Source organism: Equus asinus, chromosome 7 (genome assembly GCF_041296235.1).
Source record: "Equus asinus isolate D_3611 breed Donkey chromosome 7, EquAss-T2T_v2, whole genome shotgun sequence".
Lineage (NCBI taxonomy): Eukaryota > Metazoa > Chordata > Mammalia > Perissodactyla > Equidae > Equus > Equus asinus.
The window spans coordinates 80,447,678-80,470,358 of record NC_091796.1 but is presented as its reverse complement, the minus strand read 5'-3'; the positions used below and the strand labels follow the sequence as shown (position 1 = coordinate 80,470,358).

Sequence of the window (22,681 nt, the reverse complement as noted above, 5' to 3'; positions counted from 1 at the left end):
TAAGTGACAATGTTTTATGCAATAGCTCAAAAGTTAGACTAAGATAAAGACATCCTTCAGCTTTCCGCTACCAATTTGAACCAATGATAAACATCGCTGGGTCCCATTTTCTTTGGCACCCTGGGCACACAGGACCTGTTTCCTGATGCTCAGATGGGCCAGGATCATGTTCTGGCTCCCACAGGAACCTCCCTTCTACCTAACACAGCTCCTGGAACAGAGACTTCTCCCCAGCTCTGTGGGTTTCTGATCGCTCTCTCATGTGGGAGCCACAAAAACATTCCGAGATGTGATCAAGACAAGAAGAAGTGATGGGGAAAGGGCAGTGGGTGGACAGAAAGATGCTGGCTTCTTCTGGTAGGTGACTGGCAGGTTAGTGAATTAAACTCTCGTTCATTAGCATAGGTAATTAGGGGTAACTAAATTTATAGTGCACTTACTTAAAATTTTATAGCCAATTTCTATTCACATTTCAAAAGTACTTAATCTAGTTTAATGTTTGACCTAGATTCTAGGTAAAGGCAGAGTTAACCAGTTATCATCTGTGAGGGAACTCACTGTGACTTTCAACTAAACAACAAACCCTGGTTTCTGCCTTTCTGGGATCTCTCAGTGTCTCTCATCTTTGCTTACTTTACTTAGGGCTGAGTGTCTTAACATATCCACTTTCTTCTACTTCCAGAGCAGTGGAAAATACGTTTGTGCTGTAGTACTTCTTTTCCTTTCCCACAATTCTTTGTTACCAAAGTGACACAGATACAGATACTCAGCCAAAAACCTGCACTCTGTTGCTATTATCATATCACTTATTCCCAAAAGACAAAGACTGTGAAAGATGATAATACGGTCCATGTCACCTCAAAGAGTCTGCCAAGTTCTAATCCACATGGCTTACTAAGTGTGCAGCAAGGACTTCTGTTGATATCACATGGAAATGACAGAGCGAAGCACAAATACCATCACACAAAGCCAAGCGTTATGCTAGAATATATCCTTATTTATCCATATGGACTGGACGGCTACCATGATGGAAAACCAATGTTGCATGCATCTCAGTTTTATTTTTAAGATTTTATTTTTCCTTCTTTTCCCTAAAGCCCCCCAGTACATAGTTGTATACTTTAGTTGTGGGTCCTTCTAGTTGTGGCATGTGGGATGCCATCTCAGCATGGCTTGATGAGCGGTGCTAGGTCTGTGGCCTAGGATCCAAACTGGCGAAACCCTGGGGTGACGAAGCGGAGAGCACAAACTTACGCACCCAGCCAAGGGGCTGGCCCCTGCATCTCAGTTTTGATTTTTGACTTCTAATAAAATATGGGAAGACCTAAAAGCTAGTGCTTATGGGTCTGGTGCTATTTAAACTTGGGGGAGAGACTTAGAGCAAGCCTTTGAGACACACTCACCGCCTCTCCAGTGGGCGCCCGTCACTGGAGATGCTTCGAGGAATGTTGGTGGTTCTTTCTGGAGGAGGTATCTTCCCATCTCCTTTCCCAGCATTCAGCCTCGAGGTCATGGGACTCTGTACCTGGGATGGGACTTGAGGTGAATGAGGCCCCTTGTTGGCATTCCTCTGCCATTTGTTATTATTTCGGAAGGGAAACTTAAATTCGTATGAAACCCCTTCATTCATTTTATATTCCATCACTGGCATGCGGTAGGTTTCAGAGCAACTCCTGGTGGGGGAGGGCAAAGAGAGAAAGAAAATTAATATTGCTTTTGCTTGTTGGTGGAACCACACTGATTCTCATTAACGGTTAAAATGGATCAAACACTTCATCCTCTGTTTCAAATCATCTTGTAATCATTGGGGCCTATAATAATTTTCCTTTCAAAAACCAGAACCCCAGGAAGTGTTACACTAGCATTTTCCTCTGTTCAATCCCAACTGTTGAGTCTGAGATATGGAGTTTTGAAAAAACAATGAGATCCATGGTCACCCTGGTGGGCTGCGGGGGTAGGGAGAAGAGTCAGTACTGAGACCTGAGGACGGAAGGCCACCAGGACAGCACGACACGGGAGCAGACTCTTAAGAAAGGGCCTCAGAGGAAATAGGCAGTCAGCTTCACTCATCCTCCACCGAGTCTTACGACTGAGGCTCTAAAAGGGTGCACAGTTTTGAATTTGTTGGGATCCCAACAGTCAAAAAATTAAGTGGGGAGAAATCTTGAAATCCAAACTGAGAGCCAAATTTAGCTCAGAAGGAGAGGGAAAAAAAAGCCAATTATAGAAATTCTGCAATCATCAAGACTGCCAGGGAACAAAGCATAACCTGAAATCAGGATTCTTTCCCCCCAAAGCCAGAAATCCCTCATAGCAGGACGGTCCTCGGTAGCAACTTGAGTAAAATGAATGGCAGGCACAAATGCCTTCTGTCACTTTAGCCGATTTTTGTGCCACCATCCCAACCCCCAAACCTTAGGAAATGTGGAACCCACCTTCCATTCCCTTTACCCAAACAACCAAAGAAGGTTCAGTCAATCGTTAACTTGACTGACAGACAAATTACTGAAAAAACCTATTCCCACTACAGCATTAACTCAAACTGTGCATTTGAATTTCACCACTAAGTGAAAAAAATGATCTTCTTTCTTAAAGGAACTCAAAGATTGAGAAGCCGGTGGGAAACCTGGGAAAGGAAGGGCTGAGAGCGGTTATGAAATCATGCTTTAAGAGGCACCTTAGAGACAGTACGAGGAGAGTCCAACCAGTGCTGTCCCGTGTGAGCCACACACGTACTTTCAAAATCTCTGGTAGCCACATTCAAAAAGCAAAACAGGTGACATTAATTTAATGCTATATTTTATTTAGCCCAATATATCCAAAACGCTATCATTTGAGCATGAAATCAATAAATCAATACTAAAAAGTTAATGAGATATTTTACATTCTTCTCAATTTGGTGCATATTTTACACTCAGAGCGCATCTCACTTCGGATTAGCAACATTACAAGGGCTCCTAAGCCCCAGGGGACTCGTGCCTCCTGCACTGGACAGCACAGGTCCAAAGGGCATCCAGCCAAAGGCCTGATCTTGATGTAGGGAAGGGGCTTACGTTGGTGGGAGAACAGGCACATGGAAGGTACCCCTCATTCATGACCTTGTCCATGTCTCAGGGTATGACTCCTGACATGTGAAATGTCTACCCCATAATGCGTCCTCTGCCACGTCTCCATGATAGCCATCGATTTGGAAAAGTGCTGCTTCTGGAGCATTTGCAGGGATCCTTGCCCTCCTCAGCCTTGGCCCAAGCCTACACTGGGTACCTTTGCTCAGAGTTTCCTTACCACTCCTCCTGACGCCCCCAACAGCCTGGGGCAACCTTCATCAGACCCTCGGCCCAAGGCTCTGCTGTTCCCCTTTTATGCTTTAAGGACAACGGCTTTCGAACTTTTTTGGACTACAAGCTCAGTAAGAAATACATTTGACCCTGTGATACAGCACAACCACAAATACACACACACACACACACACACCCTTCCTCTGAGAGCTTTCATTCTCCTACATTTTGTGTTAAACCATTTCATTAAAAAAATACATCAAGTGCAACTTCCTAAATTGATTTTATGCTCTTCTTAAAAGTTATGATCCATAGTGTGCAAAACATTGCTTTAAGGCACATCTGACATTACTTTTAGCAGCTAATGACTTCTTATGTGAAAACTCTTCTCTGATATGAGAGAACATCACCTTAGGCTCTGATATAATTTCTAGCTTTGATTCTGATATTTTTGACAAAAATATGCCATTGCAACCCTTTCTTGGTTGTTAACAGAGGTATTACGTAGTACGGTTTGAAGTCTTCCATTTCTGACTAAATATGGCATATAATACAGTACCTAGTGCTCTGGATCTATAAATATAATGCAAGACTGTTGTAGCTTACAAAAGGAGTTTTAACAAAAATTTACAATAATCTAGGAGAAAACTTCTCTCCACCTCAAAATCAGGACTAGCAATGGTCTTTTTTTGTTTTTTTTTAAAGATTGGCACCTGAGCTAACATCTGTTGCCAATCTTCTCCTTTTTCTTTTTTTCCTCCTTCTTCTCCTCCCAAAAGCCCCCCAGTACATAGTTGTATATTCTAGTTGTGAGTGCCTCTGGTTCTTCTATGTGGGACGCTGCCTCAGCATGGCTTGATGAACAGTGCCATGTCCACGCCCAGGATCCCAACCAGCGAAACCCTGGGCCGCCGAAGCGGAGTGCGCAAACTTAACCACTAGGCATGGGGCCCGCCCCTGGTCTGTTTTAACTTGTAAACTCAATGGATCAATGGATCATCCAAGCCCCCTTCTGTTGGATGCTAGGAACCAGCACATATACAGAACTTTATCATCCTGTATTTTGGGCACTAACTTTTCAAACATTTTCCCCTAGGCCACGTTTTCCCTTCACCCCATCCCCCCCAACATACACATAGATTCCCTTGCTAAGCTTTAATTCTATGGTGCTCTACACGGACCTGCATAGGCTGCTTCAAGTCCACAGCAAATCAGGGTAGGTGATAATAAATAAATAATAATAACAAAAACAATAATAATGTAATATCAAATGGACAAGATGCTCTCATCTATTGGGCCTTACTTTCTTTATAAAATGAAAGATTCGGAACTGATAATTGTTAAACTTGCCTCTAGCTCAGTCTTTCAAATAGTCTTTTAAGCTGTATAATACTTAACACTAAAATTGGTTAAAAGACTCCATTGGCCAAAGATTTTGTCTTCTTTATAGTCCACATTTCATTTCCACTACTCTTTTTTTTTTTTGTGAGGAAGATTGGCCCTGAGCTAACATCTGGTGCCAATCTTCCCCTTTTTGTTTGAGGAAGATTGTTGCTGAGGTAACATCTGTGCCAGTCTTCCTCTGTTTTATACTGGATGCCGCCACAGTGTGGCTGGATGGGTGGTGCTAGGTCTGTGCCCGGGATCCAAACCTGCGAACCCTGGGCCGTTGAGGTGGAGCATGTGAACTTAACCACTACACCACTGGGCCAGCCCCCATTTCTACCACTCTTAACCAGAAACTATCTGCATATTCTATAGTAAGAGAATGTAGCATGACCAAGCCTAAAGGAAGAGAAGATTCATTCACAGAGAATGGAAAACAAAGGCTCCACAGCGCTAAACCTCAGCCGTCCGCCACGTCTAATTGCCTTCCACAGTGAGGCGGACCACCCACTAGCTTCTGATTGCTCACTTATCTCTGTAAGATATAAGAACGATACATGGAATAAGGAGTGGGCAGTACACTGAAGAACAAAGATAAAAGCTGGCTTTTGATGACGCACATAAAAATTCATGGAGGGATTTTTATTATGTCATTCCAAGTGAAACGTGGTGTCAAACAACAATAACTCTAACACTTAACAGCCCACAGTGGGCCCAGCACTAACCCAGCTGCACTAGAACAAGCCTCTGAAGTAGGTGCTCTCATCCTCACTCATCAGATGAGGAAACGGAGGCCTGGAGAGATGAATTCACCCCAGACCACACAGCCAGGAAGGGCAGAGACAGGATCTGAACCGACTAACTGAAGAACACTTCTACCCCAAGTCCTGAAACTTCTTTACCTTCTAGTGACTATCGCGTTTCACTCAGGGCACAGCCTACGACAAAATGGAAAACCCATCGATTGTTAGAGCTATGGTCAACAGGAATTACAACCCTGGTGCTAAAAGTGACACAGGGTGACACAATGACATCATAAATTAACTGAAAAGACACTCCATCTCCTTACTCTCTTTTTCAGTCTTTTTATTCTTTCTCCTTTAATTTCTCATTGCCCATTACTCTCCCTTTTTTCCTTAAGACACTAAGAAATACACATAGAAAACAGCTAAACAGCATATTGAACAGAACATCACAACCCTGGACTCCTGACTCAGAATAGTCAGATGTTTGAGGACAGTGAGGTCCCTAATAAGCCATGTAAAAGCACTTAACCTCAGGGCCAGCCCGGTGGCGCAGTGGTTGGTGGCGCAGTGGTTAAGTGCACACGTTCCACTTCAGCAGCCCGGGGTTTGCCAGTTCGGATCCTGGGTGCAGACACGGCACCACTCATCAAGCCATGCTGTGGTAGGCATTCCACAGATAAAGCAGAGGAAGATGGGCACGGATGTTAGCTCAGGGCCAGTCTTCCTCAGCAAAAAGAGGAGGAGTGGTAGCAGATGTTAGCTCACGGCTAATCTTCCTCAAAAACAAAACAAAACAAAAAAAACCTTACCCTCTTTGGACCAAAGTTCCTCCTCTGAAAAGTGACAGATTTGACCCAGATGATCTCTGACAGCCTGGTAGCTTTAAAGCAGTATGCTTTTGAACTTTGAAATATTTGTGTTTTTCTTTTTTAAAGGAAGAAAAATCTGTGACCCATTCTTATTTAAAAGAATTTTGATTTGGTCCTTTTATGTCACTTGTTTCTAGCTCTTCCTCTTGAATGGCCCTTGATTGCTTTCTTTAAAAATTGTAGGCTAGTGGCCCTCAATAGAATAAAGGTCCACCACTCCCACACAACCCCATTCAGAACATCACAATTTAGTCTGCAATCTGGGTATTTTTCTGGCCAAGAGAATGACTGTTGAAGATTCAGAGGTCATAGATGCCAACAGACTAGGGGTCGGCAATGGATGGGGTGATGGGCCCCTCCTGCAGTTCAACATCTCACTCCCCAGAGGGCAGCTTTCTAGTGAAGTCAGCAGGTAAGTACCAAATCTCTTTCTGCCAGGACTGCTTCCATCATGCTGCCATTCGAGCTGGTCCTGTTCACTCTTTGGGCCGCCACTGAATCTCTCCAAGCCTCGTTCTCATTGTTTTAAAAGAAATGAAGCTGCCGTGAAGATTTTTTTAAAGCCAAGTGCATACTAGGGGCTCAGGAACCTTGCTTTACATTTCCTGTCTCTTCTTCCCTCTAAAGAACTTTAGTTTGAAAACAATTCACAGAGGATCTGCTACTTCCTGAGAACAGGGAAAAGAGCCCTATTTTTTTTTTAACATTTTTTATTGAATACTTACTTTGTTGTTGTTAAACTGGCTTTTTCACTAAAAACATAACAAAAAAAATCTGCCTTTTCAAAACTAATGAGTCTCCCATTTGAATGTACGTGGGTGTTTGTAATTACGTACCATCGCCACTGGCGACCCCCAGAAGCGCTGGCCGAGGGGCAGTGTGCCCCGAGGAGGCCTGTGCTGCCTCACGCTGGAGCTGCAGTCACAGCTGACAGAGAAGAGAGTGACTAGTCAAAGAACAGAGTAATTAGTCGCTAGGAAAACAGCAGTAGGAGTGTGATGTGCGGAGGAGAAGAAAAATATGACAGAAGAGCATTATCTTATTTTGCTGAAAATTGTAGCAAGGTGTTAATGCTTAACTGTTCCTTTGAAGTCACTTCTAAAGGAGGGAAGGGGAGAGGAGGGCTTTCGGTCCCTCAAAGCCATCAACGGCGTCATTTCACACCTGCTCAGGTCTGACAGTGGCTTTCCGGGTGGAAACTGTAGCGAAAGGAGCAGAATGTGTCTCCAAGGCCCGTGGGGCTGTGCAGTGCACTGATCCTTTATCCCAGTCACCCCACGTCCTAACACCCTTTGGTCATGTCACTGCCCGCTCTGCCGGCTAGGAGAGCATGACAAGGACTGCCTTAAAAGTGGTGTTGGGAGATGAAGACAAATACGGCTCATTCATCCAGGGGTGTGCTGGAGCCAGCCTGTCCTGGCTTGCAAGAGTGGACTGTGAGTGTCTATGTCAGTTCTGCCTTCAGCTTCAGTTCATGTTGGTAGCTTGAAATTGGCCACAGTGGGAGTATTTACACCACATGAATTAGCAAATGTTCCAAACCAAGGTTCTTTTCCCCAACAGGAAGCCAGTTTACCAGCATATCCCTGCCATGCTGGTGTATAAGGAAAGGATTTGTGCCCCAAGCATACAAAGCAGCATTTAAGAGCTTGGATTCTGAAGTTAGACCTAAATTTACCAGACTAGCTTGGGAAGCTCATAGCATTATTATAAAGATTAAATGCACTAATCCATATAAAAGCACTTTTTCCAGGACCTGCCACATTAAATACTCAGCAAATGTTAGTTGTTTTTACCAACACACCACCTATCTAGATGACGTATTTAGTCTAGTATCTTGCTGTCGATAAACCTCCTCCTATCATGACCTACCTATCCAGGGCCAGGCCCATCTTTCTAGTAACAACTACTATTCACAATTCAATGTCAGCAATGTGGCCTGTTCCATCCTACTTCCTCACACACACCTATTTCCCTCTCCTCTCCCCCATATAAACTGGAGAGCCTAGAAATAAAGGCAAAGACCTCTGAGCAGACAAGATGGCGTCACAAGATCTACAGGCTTCATTTTGAGTAGACAGTCCTCAGACCAGCATCTATAACTCTGTGCTGTGTGCAACAAGGCTGATAAGTTACAAAGTTTGGTTATCTTCTCCAGTTTATAGCTGCCTGTTTAGAAGCAATAAAGTAGACAACTTGAAGGAGAGAGCAAAGGACAGAAGACAGGAAACCAGAGGAGGAGCACAGAGCAGCTGGAGAGGGTTGGAGAGCCTGACGGTCTTTCTGATCTACTTCAAGAGTCACACTTGAATCCCAAGTCAGCAAAATACTTAACATTAATGATGATGTGCTTGAGGAAATCAGAAAGACCTGGTTAACTAAAGCAGTGTATGCATAAGGCAATTTCAGAATACTCCCCCAAAGATAGCTGAAATAAAAAGTTCTGGATATATATTTTGGTCTCCAGAGAAATCCAGTCATCCAAAAGGAAGCACTTCTTAAAGCTATCAGACAAAGGGATTTCACCACATTCTGACATATGCACAGAGCCTCTGGGCCATCCAGGAGATAAGCCCTATTAGGAAATACTGTCCTGGGGCCAGCCCCATGGCCCAGTGGTTAAGTTTGTGCTTTCGATGGCCTGGGGTTTTATGGGTTTGGATCCCGTGCATGGACCTTGCACTGCTCATCAAGGCATGCTGAGGTGGGGTCTCACATAGTAGAACTAGAAGGACCTACAGCTAGAATATACAACTAAGTACTGGGGGGCTTTGGTGAGAAGAAGAAGAAAAAAGATTGGCAACAGATGTTAGCTCAGGTGCCAATCTTTATTAAAAAAAAAAAAAATAATAAGAAATACCATCCCTAAGTCTGTCTGTAACATTTGGTTTGAAGAACTGAAGTACCTTTAGATTGTCATTGCTGCTTACTTTTTAAAGGACACAAATAACCCATCATAACCGTTTACACATTCAACCACCTGATGCTCATAAATCTGTGAGAGCTTGGGTGCAGGGCTGGTCATGTTCTTTGGAAAAAAAATAAGATAAAGAATATTGTCTTGGCTTTAGAAGGCCTAAGAATTAATTGCCAAAGCTTAAAAGAGAAACTCTTCGGAAATAATGGGTTCAAAGCAAATTAACAGATTGAAAAAAACTAGGAAAAACAGCATGTGATAGCCCAGAGGAGAAAAGAAACAGTTGATTAAATTTGTTCCATCAAGAAACCTCCCCAGAGACAGAGAAATTAAATTTTCAACAGTGCTGCTAGCATGGCAGGAGCTGGGAGGGGCAGGGAGCTCCCGGGCTTCCCTTTGGGAAAAGGCTGGGAACCAACCTGCCAAAGCATCCTGAGCAGGACCAGCTCACTTAAAGCCAATTCTTGACACACGCAGATGCAGTTAAGGAAAAGCCTGGTCAGTCACATTCAGCCCTCCAGGCTGAGACAGCAGGGGTCAACACAATACTTTGACTTTTGAACAGGAATCGGGTACAAATGGGGAAGTCAGAAGAGTAAGACTGCCACCATGGAACATAAAAGAAAAAAAAGTGTGACAGTTTGTGATGCTGAGCGTATCTTAACTTTAAGTGTTCAATGTTTCTCAGCTACTGGTGCAAGATGTTTAGGATAGATATTCCCAGACTTCTCTATCTGTAATGGCAACTTCATAAATCCAGAGATGTAAATCCTGGGGACAGTCCAACTTACTCATTCTTTCCAGCTGCTGTTGCCACATGCTGAAAAGGAGTTGTGTCCTGAGTCAGACTTTCCATGGATAGAACTTTCAGCATCATGTGTAACCTGGCGCTCTTCATAATATGCTACTCCCCTTACTCAGGGGGAGACCTCCTACCTGATACCCAAACCCAGCCCAGGACTCTCAGGGTCACAGCTGCCAACTCAGACCTACCTCCGTGGGGTGCAGTCATCATGCGGGGGGATAATGACCACCTTCACCGTGACGGATGTTCTCAGCAGATCGATCATCTGCTCATGGCTCAGAGTGGCCACTGCCACCTTGCAGATCTCTACCAGCCGGCTGCCCTGCCTCAGCCCTGCCTGCCAGGCATAGCCGTAGGGCTCCACGTCTGCCACGATGCCCTCGTAGTTGACATGGAAGCCGAGCTGTCCCAGCCCATTTCTTCGCAGAGTCATCTCCACTGATTCACAACCTTTTGACACAAACTAGACAAGGAAACAAAAGATATCATGGTTTAACGTAAAAGGGTCTAAGTGGTGGACATGGAACTGGAAAAAATGCTGCAAACAGGGTTATTTCTGAATACTCTCCTGCCAGCTGAAGAGCAGTCTGCCTATTTCCCCTTCATTAATCTCTATTCATTAGGCCAAAAAGAACATATTTGTTGCATCCAAAGAACTCAATGTCTTCAATGAAGTTGCAAAGAAACCTCTAACAGAGACCTACAGGGAGCTGGCAGCTAAGAGAAACCATATTCGGCTATTCATTCTGCCCTTAAAAAATTCAAGGCAGCAGATACTCAATCAAATAAGTCTTTTCAACAACTAAAGAAGACTGGCTGGGCCACATCATCAGTCACCAAGGCAGTGGGATCAGGTCACATGCAAATGGGGTTCTAATGCACAGTGTAATTGTGCCTTCTTCCACACATTCTAGTGCTTTTCTGAAAAATGCTGGCAAACCAGTGTGAGATAAACTCTGAGTTGCTTCACATCATCAAGGGGAGTTTCAGAGTTGCTAATAAAACAGCAGAAGCTTCCATGACTTGGCTCGAGTTGGTAATAAAAGCTTCATGAGACAGAAACTGCATGCAGATAAGTGGAAGGAGAAGACTCACTTGCAACCTTTTGACAATCTCTTTGATATCCTCACTGTTAATGAAACTCTCCACCGAAACGCACTCTCCCCGCTCGTAGAAGATTTTGAGGCTGCTGTCAGTTGAGGTCCACCCTATCACATCTCTGCAGGAACAGTTGAAAACCACGCTCTTGGTTTCCTGCTCGATGAGGACAATGAACTCATTGGAGATGCCTAGAAGGCAGTCTATCTCCATAGCCTTGTTGTAGTCTTTGGCACGGACGGCCCACACAATGGCGCCCATGCTACTGAGCTCAGCTCCTGGGTAGGGCTTAGATTTTTCCTTCTTCTTGGAGGCCAGAGAGATGAATGGGAACTTGCCAGATGGGTCGATAGGGGTGTTGGTGACATTCTTTTCTGCCAGATCTTTCAGGTATTCCTGGCGGGTCCGAGTTGCCATGGCCCGGAACTTTTCCGATTTATGAGCAGCATTTTCTGCATTAATCACTTTGGCCAAAAGGAAGTCCCTGAACACATTGGACTTAGGGAAAGTGACCCCTTTGGGGATGGGAGGTCCAAAGGAAGGCACATCTCTGGACCTGGTGACAGCCACACTAAGAGACAAGGCAAAGAGAGAGAAAGAGGCATGTCAATATTTTTCAGTCTCACAGTAAGAGAATAAAACACACTTTCTCTAAGACAAACATCCCTCTCAGAAGGAACATAACTGTCACTGTCCCAAAAGAAACAACACACATTTCCGCTTAACATGAGCACATGTTTTCATTCAACGACATTTAGGGTTTACAGAACATCCAATTTTTTCTAGGCCAAAAAACCCCAAAAAGCTTAAAGTAGAAACTTTCTTTTCATTAACAGATAGCAAACGAACCATAACTCTATAAAAAAGAGACTGACTGCAATATTCTTTATAAAAACCATTCTTAAATACCTACTGATTGTTTCCAAGGGGTGGGGAGGTTACTATAACCACATAACCTTTCAGAACAAGCATAGACTCTGTAAGAACACAAGTGTGGTCTCCATTCTAGATGTGATGGTCATAAGCAGACAGCTTATAATGAAAATATCAAAAGATGCATAACAAGAACAATAGATTCTATTTTTTTAAACAAATATTTTTGTTGGCCTATGTGTCAGGCATTATGCAACCAGATCAAAAAGCATAATTTTAAAATGAAAATTAGAATTTCAGTAAGTAATAAAATGATTACAATTTTTATGCTAACAGCAACAGTGCTTTCAAAACATATATATATATAGTGTGTGGGAGGAAGACTGTCGCTGAGCTAACATCTTTGCCAATCTTCCTCTATTTTATGTGGCTTAACGATGATGCTGGGTCTGCACCCGGGAACCGAACCTGTGAACCCCAGGCCGCCAAAGTAGAGTGCATGAACTTAACTACTATGCCACTGGGCTGGCACCAAAGTATTTTTAAACTGAGCTATTCATTGGTGCAAATTCTTTACTTTGGTATTTGATTCTGACCATTTATTTGTGAGAAAAATATTTTCCTTTTCCCATTCCTTTAAGCAAGACTGACTTAAAGAAATCCTGTTCCAGGCATTTCTTCTGCATCCATATCACTAAAATTGGGCCTAAGAAAAGGACTTTATAATAACCTATTATTTTTAATCCCAAAAGAAAAAAATTCCTTTTCCTAAACAACAACAACAGAAGTTAAATGAAAACAGAGAGGTCATGTGTTTTCTATCATGTTCCAAGATCTTATTCCAGGACTCAGCAAAGTGTGAGAGGGTTGGAAATGATGATTCTAGCAGATCAAACATCCCTCTTTTCATAATATCTAATTACTTAAAAGTGAGTGAGTTATGCAAGTGTACTAAGTATTAGGGAGGCAATATGAAATCTGCTTCCTCTCAACTCCCAGAATGGAAAGAACATAATCAGAGAGTGTGCATCTTTCAAACTAAATGAAGAGCTCCGTTTCATTATTTTTTCTTTATTTTAAGAACGGTTTGTGTTAAGATATTTGGCTTTGCTTTTCAAAAAATGATTATTTCTTGTGAAAGAGGATAAATAAAAATCAGGAACCTCAGGATACAAATTACATATTTTGTCAGAAGATGCCACAGAATGGCCTATTTGTTAGTTTTCACAAATTTATTTAAAAAAGGGAAAAGACTACCTAGGTTCACTTCACGACAAAGAAAGGTGGCAAGTAACACTCCATTTTCTAACAGAAGAAGAGAATTCACAGAAACCTCCAAATGCATTACAGCCTAATTATACCAGTATTAGAAAGGCAATTTTTCTTGTCTATTGTGAACTGTCTGGCTTGAAGGCTGACAGCCGTATAATTTTAATTTGATCATGTTATTTTTTTCCCTTAAGTCAAGCAAAAGATGCTAAAATCCAGATTTGCTAGCTTGTCTAAGAGGAATCCTGTAAAGATCCAGAAATATTTAACATCTTTCATTTTTAAATTGGCAATTTCTTCTCTTGCTAATTTCACTTCAAACCATTATTCTTTCTCAAGAAACAGCTGTGATTTTACTTTAAATAGGGAGATAAAAATGCCTAGCAGGGTGCCGTCAATAGGAACACCATCCATCCACTTGCCCCTTAAACTCACTGGCTTTCTACAGATCTATTTATTAACTGATAGAACTTTAGCAAACATATACTGAAAACCCACCAATAATTAGAAGCCTCTAGAACGAACTATGAGGGAAAGAACTGAATCCTTAACCTATAATTATCAATGATTCACCATGGTAGGGAGGGAAATGATACAGACGCTAAAATCTCTTTGCATCATTAGAAATAGAATCCTTGCTGAAGAAGATGAGGAAGATGATACCCTAGAAGGCTCTTTTCAAATGAAGGGTTTTGTTTTGGGTAAATCTAACTTTCAAGGTTTTCTACAAGGTTAAAAGCTCATTAATTTAGATGTGACAAATTCTGAACTCTTGATAATAAGGCCTGCTTTCAGCTAAGCAGAAAGAATATTTCTGCTTCTATAAGAAAAGAAGGCTTCCTAGAATTTCAGTTTGCTATATATAGATACTTAAGATGTATTAATTATAAATGGTTCTTGCTATTTTTAAAAGCAGATTCCAAAGGGCTTCTGCTTGGCCCCACATACGTCAGCCTTGTAGGCAGTACTGTATCTCCTTAGAAATAAGACCCTTTAAACTTATAGCTATGTCTTGTTTACTCAGCATTGTCAAGGACTGGGGTGTTCTACTCAAGAGGGATATCTATACGACAGACAGACAGAAGCTCAGGGGCTGGAACCGTTCATGGAAAGTCAGCACTGGAGGGAGAATTCAGTGCTCCTCAAACTCTGCCAATAAAATTGAGTTTCATCTTAAAATTCATCTCAATTTTGCATTCTACTTAGGATATCTGTGTTCATTTTAACACAAAAATATGTTCTCTCTTCAAAATCTTGGAGTACGACTGAGGGACCAGGAAGGTGTCCTGTATTTTACGCTGTCATTTGACATATCCCTGAACCTCCGTGTGAACAGCTGGTACAAATTCTTCACTTCTCCAGGAAACAGACTCAGAGAAGTGAAATGATTTGCCCAGAGCTTGTGAGAGAGAGCCAGGACTGGAATCTGAGCTTCTGGACAGCCAACAGCATGCTCTATGACAAGACCGCACTTATTCCCTCTAGGGGAACGTTTTTAAACCTCCCACTCCGGAGGTGCTTGCAAAAGGGACCATCCGCAGGAGTCACACAGCGGAAGAGACCACCATAAGGCTGTTTCTAGTGGGTCTGGGCCTTCTAACAACCGCTGGCATCAAAGACCTTGGGCGAAGCAGCAGGTCTTGAGAACCAAAGCCAATTTCAAGTTGATACATGGGGCTGATCCAGAGACATCTGAGCAGAAGTCTCAACGGAAAAAAATGAGAAGAATAAGACTTTGAACTTCTGGAGCACCATGGAAACAGCAATAAAATAACAATTCCCAGCGCAAAATTTAAAAGGAAGGGGACTTAGCACTGAAACGGCAGAGGGAAGTTTCCCCTTCTTGGAGCCTGGATCAGACTGCCAGCTTGGGGAGCCTCCCAAGAAAGCAGACCTGGGCAAAGGGCAGGACAGATGAGCGCAGAACAAACGTGTGCCCATCATCCCCTCCCTGGGGAGCCTTTGGCTTCTAACAGCATTCACTGGCCAGCACTCACTGTGTACCTATTAGACGCTGGGCAGTGTGCTGATGTTGAGGATCAAGGAGGAGAGGTCACAGGCTCAACCCTCCAGAAGCTCACAGTCTGGTGGGGGCTACATTCAGTGGCTGAGGGCTCTCCTGGGGCGGCGCAGGGTGCTACCGGAAACACTTAGGAAAGGCACTTTAGTCCTGGGAGGTCAGGGGAACCCTCCCGGAGAAATGATAACAGGAATTCAGCAGATGAAGGAGGGGCGGGGAGGAGGTGTGTGTGAAGAGGCATTCCTGCCCCGACAGCAAGCAGCACGCAGCATGTGCGAAGAGGAGAGACAGAACACCGGATGTTCTGGGAGCTGTAAGGAGCTCCACAGGGCTCAAGAGGGAGGCAGCAGTCGGGGGAGGACTGGCAGAGGTGCCTCTGGAGGCTGAGACAGGAGAGGCCAGACCCACAGGACTCCATGCAGTAGTCTATGCCAGGAAGTCTGAACTTTCCCCAAAACGGTTTTAAGCACCAAGAGTGACACATTCAGATTTTTGTCTTAGAAAGGTCAGCTACATTGGACAATAGCGATGTTGATTAATTATTGCTTAGAATAGGCTTTCTCAAAGAAATTTCTACCACTTTGATTTTTTTCTTCCTAGTCGAAGCTTGCATATTTATTTGTTATATTCAAGAGAAGAAAAGAAGAAAGGCATGGACATTTACTGTGCACACACTGCACTCCCTGCCTACACTCGATACTTTGATGGGATTTTCAGCAGATGTCAAGCAACCTTCCACCTCACAGAAAGGGAAATTTAAGATCTGAGAGGTCTCACAATCTGGTCTGATTCCAAGTGCTTTTTGCACTACATCATAGTAACTCCTTTCAACATTTATTACACTTTAACCACTGAATATGGAAATCTTTCTGAGAGGAATAACATATATTTCCACCTTCCTAAACATAGCTACTGACCACAATTTAACATTTGTTTTGAAGATTCCGGTCATTATTATAACCACTTATTACTATACTAGTTTTAAAATTAACAATAAATCTTTAATTTTATCAAATAGTGAGTCAATGTTCCAATTTTCAATTGTTTAAGATAGCATAAGATTTTTTAATAGTTTTTTGTCAGAATTGGATCCAAATAAGGTCCATACCTAATTATTGCAATTAATTTATTTTATCTTAAATTTTCTTTTATTCTGTTAATTTCCTTTCACTTCTCTCACTTTTTCTTTTATTTCTTGCAATTTATTTGTTGAAGAAATTGGGCTGTTTGTCACACAGAATTGTCCAGAGTCTGAATTTTGCTGAATAGAAACACATTCTTCTGTCTTTTGTATTTTCTGTAAGGCGGCTTCTCTAGGGGTTTGATCAGATTCAGATTCAATTGGCGGGGGAGGGGACACGACTAATTCACGGGTGAGGCTGTGTTCTTCCCTTATGAGACAGACATTAGTCCCTTTTTGTGTTATGTGCAGTCTTTGATGATTGATACCTAGATCCATTAATTCATTAGTTGTTAAAAAAAGATTTACACTGTTTTTACAAAGCGAGGCCCTCAGGGGTGAGTGAAGTATATTTGGTGGTTTGCTCCCAAACCAAATGACCCCAGACAACTACACTGATTGAATTTGTATCTTTGAAGTGGATAACTTTTCTGCATCTCCCTTATCAGTAATCACTTAGTGCTGTTTTCAGTACATTCTTGCCACTAAACAGCTCCTTTATGTTTTTTACTTGTTGCTTGTAAACTGCTCTATCAACTGGGACCACACAATTCTACTCACCGTAATGACGCAAATAAAATAATAGAGACCAGAGGGCTCTCTTATCAGGTATGGGCATAAGCTTTAGTACACAGACTTAGCCATTAATTTCTGAGTTCTTGGCTATGTCTACTATTCAAGGTTATCTGGCCTCTGGAATTAGTTGGAATTAGTCAGTTTTTCCTATATAAACTTTCCAGTCCCCAGGGAGAAATAACACACATTATTTCAGGGCCTCATTTCTATATCTACTATAAGAATTGTTCTCTTTGTTTCCCTGCTGTATCTCAGGGTCTAGAATAATGCCTAGCACATATATGATAAGGGCTGTAAAGAACTGGTAAAAAATAAGTGGGTAACAATAAGCTCCAAATTTGTCTTTTTGAATACAGATTACCTTGCATGGTGACGTTGGGTAAATTTTCTTAAGACTCTATTTATACAGAGTTATCTGATGGCCTAGCACTCCGGGGGCCTCCACCGCCTAGCAATCTTTCCTCCAGCAGCAGCCTTCCTACTGTGCTTTCCACCCTCCTTCCTGTGTCTACACTTCCATATAGGCCACTGGCCACTCCTAGAATTCTCTTTTCCCCATTGAATTCCATCCACCTGTGCTTTAAAACATGCACCAAATCCCATTTTCTCAGCGAAAACATTCCTTACAACTTCAGCCTATGTCGACCTCACACTTCCTTGAGAAAACAACTTTTGCACCTTCCACGGTTCAGGCACCAAGGAGATGTCAGTAAATAAATGTGAGTGTTCCCAGTAGAGAAAGCTGGGAACAAGGAATTTTAAATGAAAAAAGCATTGGAATTACTCTAACTACATCACTTAGGGGTAAAGTGATTTAAAATTAGATTCAAATAAAATTAGTATAAATCAACACATCTCTAAACGTTTCTACCAAAGTACCCCTAATAAAGGAGGCTTATAAATTCAGATCCTTAGTAGTTTGGGGAGTGGCTAGAGTATGGGAAAACTCAGAGGTATGGAAATTCTTCGAAGAGCCACGTGTTATTTTAAAATTCATATAAATTTTCGATACTACTTCATAATACATTTATTTTTCATGAAAAAATAAACCCCTTCACAGCCCTTTCCCCAAGCATTAAAGACTACAAGAGAGATGCTCTATTTACTCTGGGCCTCTAAACATCTCCTGACATCACATCCCTCAGGAAACACGCTTACCTCCGTTTGAGAAGGACTAAGAAAAACTAAACTACCTAAGTTTATCATAGGAAAAGATCACTACTTTAGGTTCTTGTGATTTCTTTCAGCGATGTTACAAAACAACTTGGATTTACAAAAGGCCAAAATTCACAGTTTATAAGCAGTGCATGGGGTCTTCAAACAAGCTTGGCCACTGGGAAATCCCAGAGGAGCTCAAGTGTCAGGAGCAAGGGTGTTCAGCGTCCTCCTGCACAGACTCCCAGCATCACACAGTGTGGTTAAGAAGAAGGCTTCTCCAGGCAACAGATTACAAATGAGAGAGAGACAGCAAGAATCACGATTTTCAAGGGGGGAGGGGTGAAAATAAAACGGATATCACCTCCTCATGGAGCAAAGGGCTGAAGGCTAAGACATCTTTCCTCCTCATCAGCCTGTTTAGACGTGCACTGGCCACATGTGGCTACTGAGCACTCAAAATGTGGCTAGTGTGACGAGCGAGTATTAAATTTTAAAAACGGACAATTTGGTTATTTGAAAGCTTTTTAAAAGCATATTTGGAACAACCTGAGTATATGAATCAATTTTTCCAATTGCAAATTTTATGAAATCTAAATACAGATACTTTCCAATCAAAATTGAGCGTCCTAGTTGAGATGAGCTGTAAGTTTCAAATGCACTCCAGATTTCATTCAGTCTTAGTCCAAAAAATGTAAGATATCGCAATAATTTTTAAAATTTAAAAATTACATGTTAAAATAATATTTGGCTATATCAGGTAAATAAAATATATTATTGGGTCAAAAAACATTTTTGTTCAAATTAATTTTACCTATTTCTTGTTACTTTTAAAAAATATGGCTTAGAAAATATAAAATTAATATGTGGCTTGCCTTGCATTTCTATTGGACAGCACTTCATTCAGACAAAAGCTTTTAAAGAAGAATCTCTCACTTCTGTTCCTCAAACTTCCTAGCGACCACTCACAAAGGGTTTAACCTTCTGTCTACAAAGTAGCAGGAAATCCTTGGCATGAATCCAGCACAGAGCATGTTTCAATTGCTTGGGGTTGCAATGCAAACAGTTATCCATCCCAATTGTAGTCAAATGTTCCGTGCTCGTGCCTTCATTCTCTACCTGACCAAAGCAGAGACCACGTTCTTGACAAGAGACCTCGGATCTAGAGCTCTTCTGTTTGATTTCCACTCCCTGAGCCCAGGAAACTACAGACCTCCCTGGTCTTGGGTTGTCACAAAGACTTGGGCCCTGAGAAGCTCTGGAACAGCTTGTAGGTCAGCAGCAAGGGCAGCAAAGACCCCTGCCTCACACGGCATGGGAGAGAGGAGGGATGGCAGAGCGGTGAAGAGACTGGGCTCCAGAATCCGACTTAGCGCATTCAAAGTGAAACTGCCCAGGGCCAGCTGACCTTAGGCCGGTCACCTATCCCCGTGTGCTCAGGTTTCTTCATCTGAAAATGGGGATAAAAACAGTACCTACTTCAAAGGTTTTAAAAATTAAATGAGGTAACACATGTAAGGTGCCTACAATAGTGCTGGGCTTCTAATTAGAGCTCAACATATGTAGTTACTGTCTGGAAGGTGCAAGGATGGTGGCAGTCGCAGTAGTCCAAAGCAACCTCGACTTGTTTTGTCCCTGAACTTGCCTGCTCTATTCTTATATTAACATGCATCACATCTAGAATTAGAATTAGTCGTAGATCTCTTAACAAACCATGCATCAGTCTGTGTTGGTCATTTTCTCTGTGGGTGGCTATATTAATTCAAAAACAAATATCCGAAATTAACAAAGCCTAATCTTTCAAATTTTAGGAATGGAACGATATGATAAAACTTCATATTTTGAAAGGATAGATGCATACTAGAAACATCTTAGTAGTGCTAGAATAATCTTACACATCTTCTTGGCACTACACCCATGTCAACCCAGCATCACAAGCTCCTACCCTCTTCAACAGCAAACCCCTCCTGGATTCTTGCAAAGGCCTCTGCACAGAGATGCTTGAATTCTGATACTCACGAGACTAGCTCAACAAGGGACACTGAAACAAGTCCACCGAATGCTTCATAAAGCATAGAAATGCCTCTAAGGCTGCAGTCAGAAATGTTAGAATCAAGTCAGTCCTAAGCAAGGGTTTGGGCTTTTTAAAATAATAATAATTAAAAAAAAATCACCTCTTCCCTACTTATTATGAGCATTCTTCTCTGCTCTTGCCATGCCAAAAGCAAAATATAATTAGCAGTATGAGTAATGAGTTGGTGACCAGATGGTATGGAGAAAGGACACCACCTAGAGAGGAGGTGCAAATGGAAACGGCAGGTGTCTAACCAACATGTCTAGAGGATGTCAATGCCATCAGGTTACATCATGGTGTGAATTTGGCCATCCGCATGCACAGTTTAAAGACAAAAATAAATAGCAATAGACTTTCCACTGCCGCTTCAGAAAGCAGGGCTGGGCGGTGCCCTCCCTGTGACCACCGGCCAATGCCCACCTAGCCACCACCGCTGCAGCGCGAATACCTGTAACAGACACCATCCGTGCAGGGGCTGTGGACCCTGACGATGACGAAAACATGCTGAAAGTGGGATCGGATGTTTTTCGGGCTGAATGGCTGTGCTCCAGGCTCTTGGAAAACAATTGTTACGATATCGTTACCAATGTGCCGCTTCCGTAGGAGCTAAGAGAAAAAGTAAGCAAACGACATAAATGACAAAGCTCTGTTTTCCTCCCCAATTCCCTCATGTAACTGTCTTTAAAACATTCATTATTAATCAGTACATATTAGGGTAGGTAAGCTACACTGTGTTGTCAGTATTTTAGCCTGTCTTATCATTCCTTCCAAGGAAGAATAAAGAGATGAATATGCTGAAGTTTGCATAAAATATATAGCCCATTCAAATAAATCTAACCAATATCTGGCATGTTATGCCAAGTTCCAGCATCTCCAAATCCTCGGTTTCCATAACAACAGTTTTGCTCCATTTTCATATAAGAAAGAAACTTGCCACAGGGAAGATTTTTAGAGATGAGAACGGCTGGAGTAATTACAACACAATTTATGTTCTGGTTTAATTAGCTTCAGTCAAAGAAACATGGCTAAGGTGTTTTCTGATCGACTTTTTCTGTCACAAGCTGGGAATGTGGAAATTAACAATATTCTAGAACACTGCAACAATTTAAAAGCGGGTTCAATTTCAAGTTTAAATAACTTCTTTAATTACAGTGAAAGCTGCTTAAGACCCCCTTCTGTTTCACATTAAACAGTGTTTTGGAAAGGTGGCTTTCAAATTCGGGCACTACAAATCCGCCTAGGCAAGTGCCTTTTCAGGAGGGGTTTATTAGGTAGTTTAATTCAACAGTGTGAAGACAAATTGAAAAAGTTTGTATGTCTTATTTATTATATGGAGGCTCTTAAAAGGAAGAAAACAACTAAACGTGACATTCATATAAACCATCCATTAGACATAAGCTTGCATTTATAAAACTTTTTTCTTTTAGTTCTCCAGGGACATTAACTTACACAAATTACCGGTAAAATCAGTGACCTAGTACTGGCTGCCAGCTGAGAGAAACAACAGTCTTTTAGATCAGGGTTGAGAATTGGGAGTTAGAATGTTCAGGAAATGTACTTTTAACCTTAGGAATTTTAAAGCATCCCAAATTATCTTCTAATGAGGCAGCTTACTTCATTTCTAAACATATTATCAGATGTTATGGAAACAAAGGCTGGTCTGTATTGGTTGCTATACAAATTACACCCATTATTAAAGATTATTAATCTACTCAGGATGTTGGACATACCAAAAACAAATACAATTTGTCTATGTATTATGTCATTCCTGCACAGATGATGTCATTGTCTTTTTCATGCAATGCCATTCTTTCTTTGAAATATGGCATGATATGTAATATTAATGTCTTAATAAAGGACCCAAATAGAAATAAATCCATCTCACATTATATATAATGGAAAAAAAGATAGTATTTATAAACAAATTCTTGCAAAAAGATTTAAAAAAATGTTCTTTCCGTTTTTTCCAAGCATAAAGTAATCTATATAGAAGAAATAAATTGTTTAGCTGGAGAATTAAAATTTCTTAATATGGAGCAGTACAATTACTCTTTTATTCTGATTTAGGACCATAATACTTTTGCCTTGATTGGACCCCCAAATTAAATAATTTAGACAGCTGTCCATTTAAATGCCACCTCGCTCCGCTCAGCACTTCAACTTCTTGGCGTAGAAATAAACAATTAATTGAATCTTATTACTAATCCCCCTCCCCCCCAGGAATGAGGTAGAATAAGCCTTTATCTCCCCCTTTACAGATCATTTGTTAATGTTCTTAAATTTTTTGTCTACTGACTGATCAGAATAACAAGTTTAGTATATTTTTTCTCAGCATGATGTTTCAGAGAAATCTAGAACTTGGAATTTGCATAAAACAAATTGCCAACAAACTCCAGATCAGGAAATTTATCTTAAAATAGGCTTATTTTGGATTT

At 41.6% G+C, this 22,681-nt stretch overlaps 1 protein-coding gene across 18 annotated transcripts in view; it reads right to left on the bottom strand.

Moving 5' to 3' along the window:
• Positions 1-22,681, bottom strand: part of SIPA1L1 (signal induced proliferation associated 1 like 1) — a 360,159-nt gene that overhangs the window by 62,692 nt on the left and 274,786 nt on the right. For all 18 annotated transcript variants that reach the window (XM_070513910.1, XM_044773908.2, XM_070513913.1 and 15 more), the window contains 4 exons: positions 20,695-20,852; positions 11,097-11,670; positions 10,190-10,464; positions 1,404-1,673 (listed from right to left, as the gene is read on the bottom strand). In XM_070513910.1, coding sequence (XP_070370011.1) covers positions 1,404-1,673; positions 10,190-10,464; positions 11,097-11,670; positions 20,695-20,852 — 1,277 coding nt within the window. The remainder of the gene's footprint in view (positions 1-1,403; positions 1,674-10,189; positions 10,465-11,096; positions 11,671-20,694; positions 20,853-22,681) is intronic.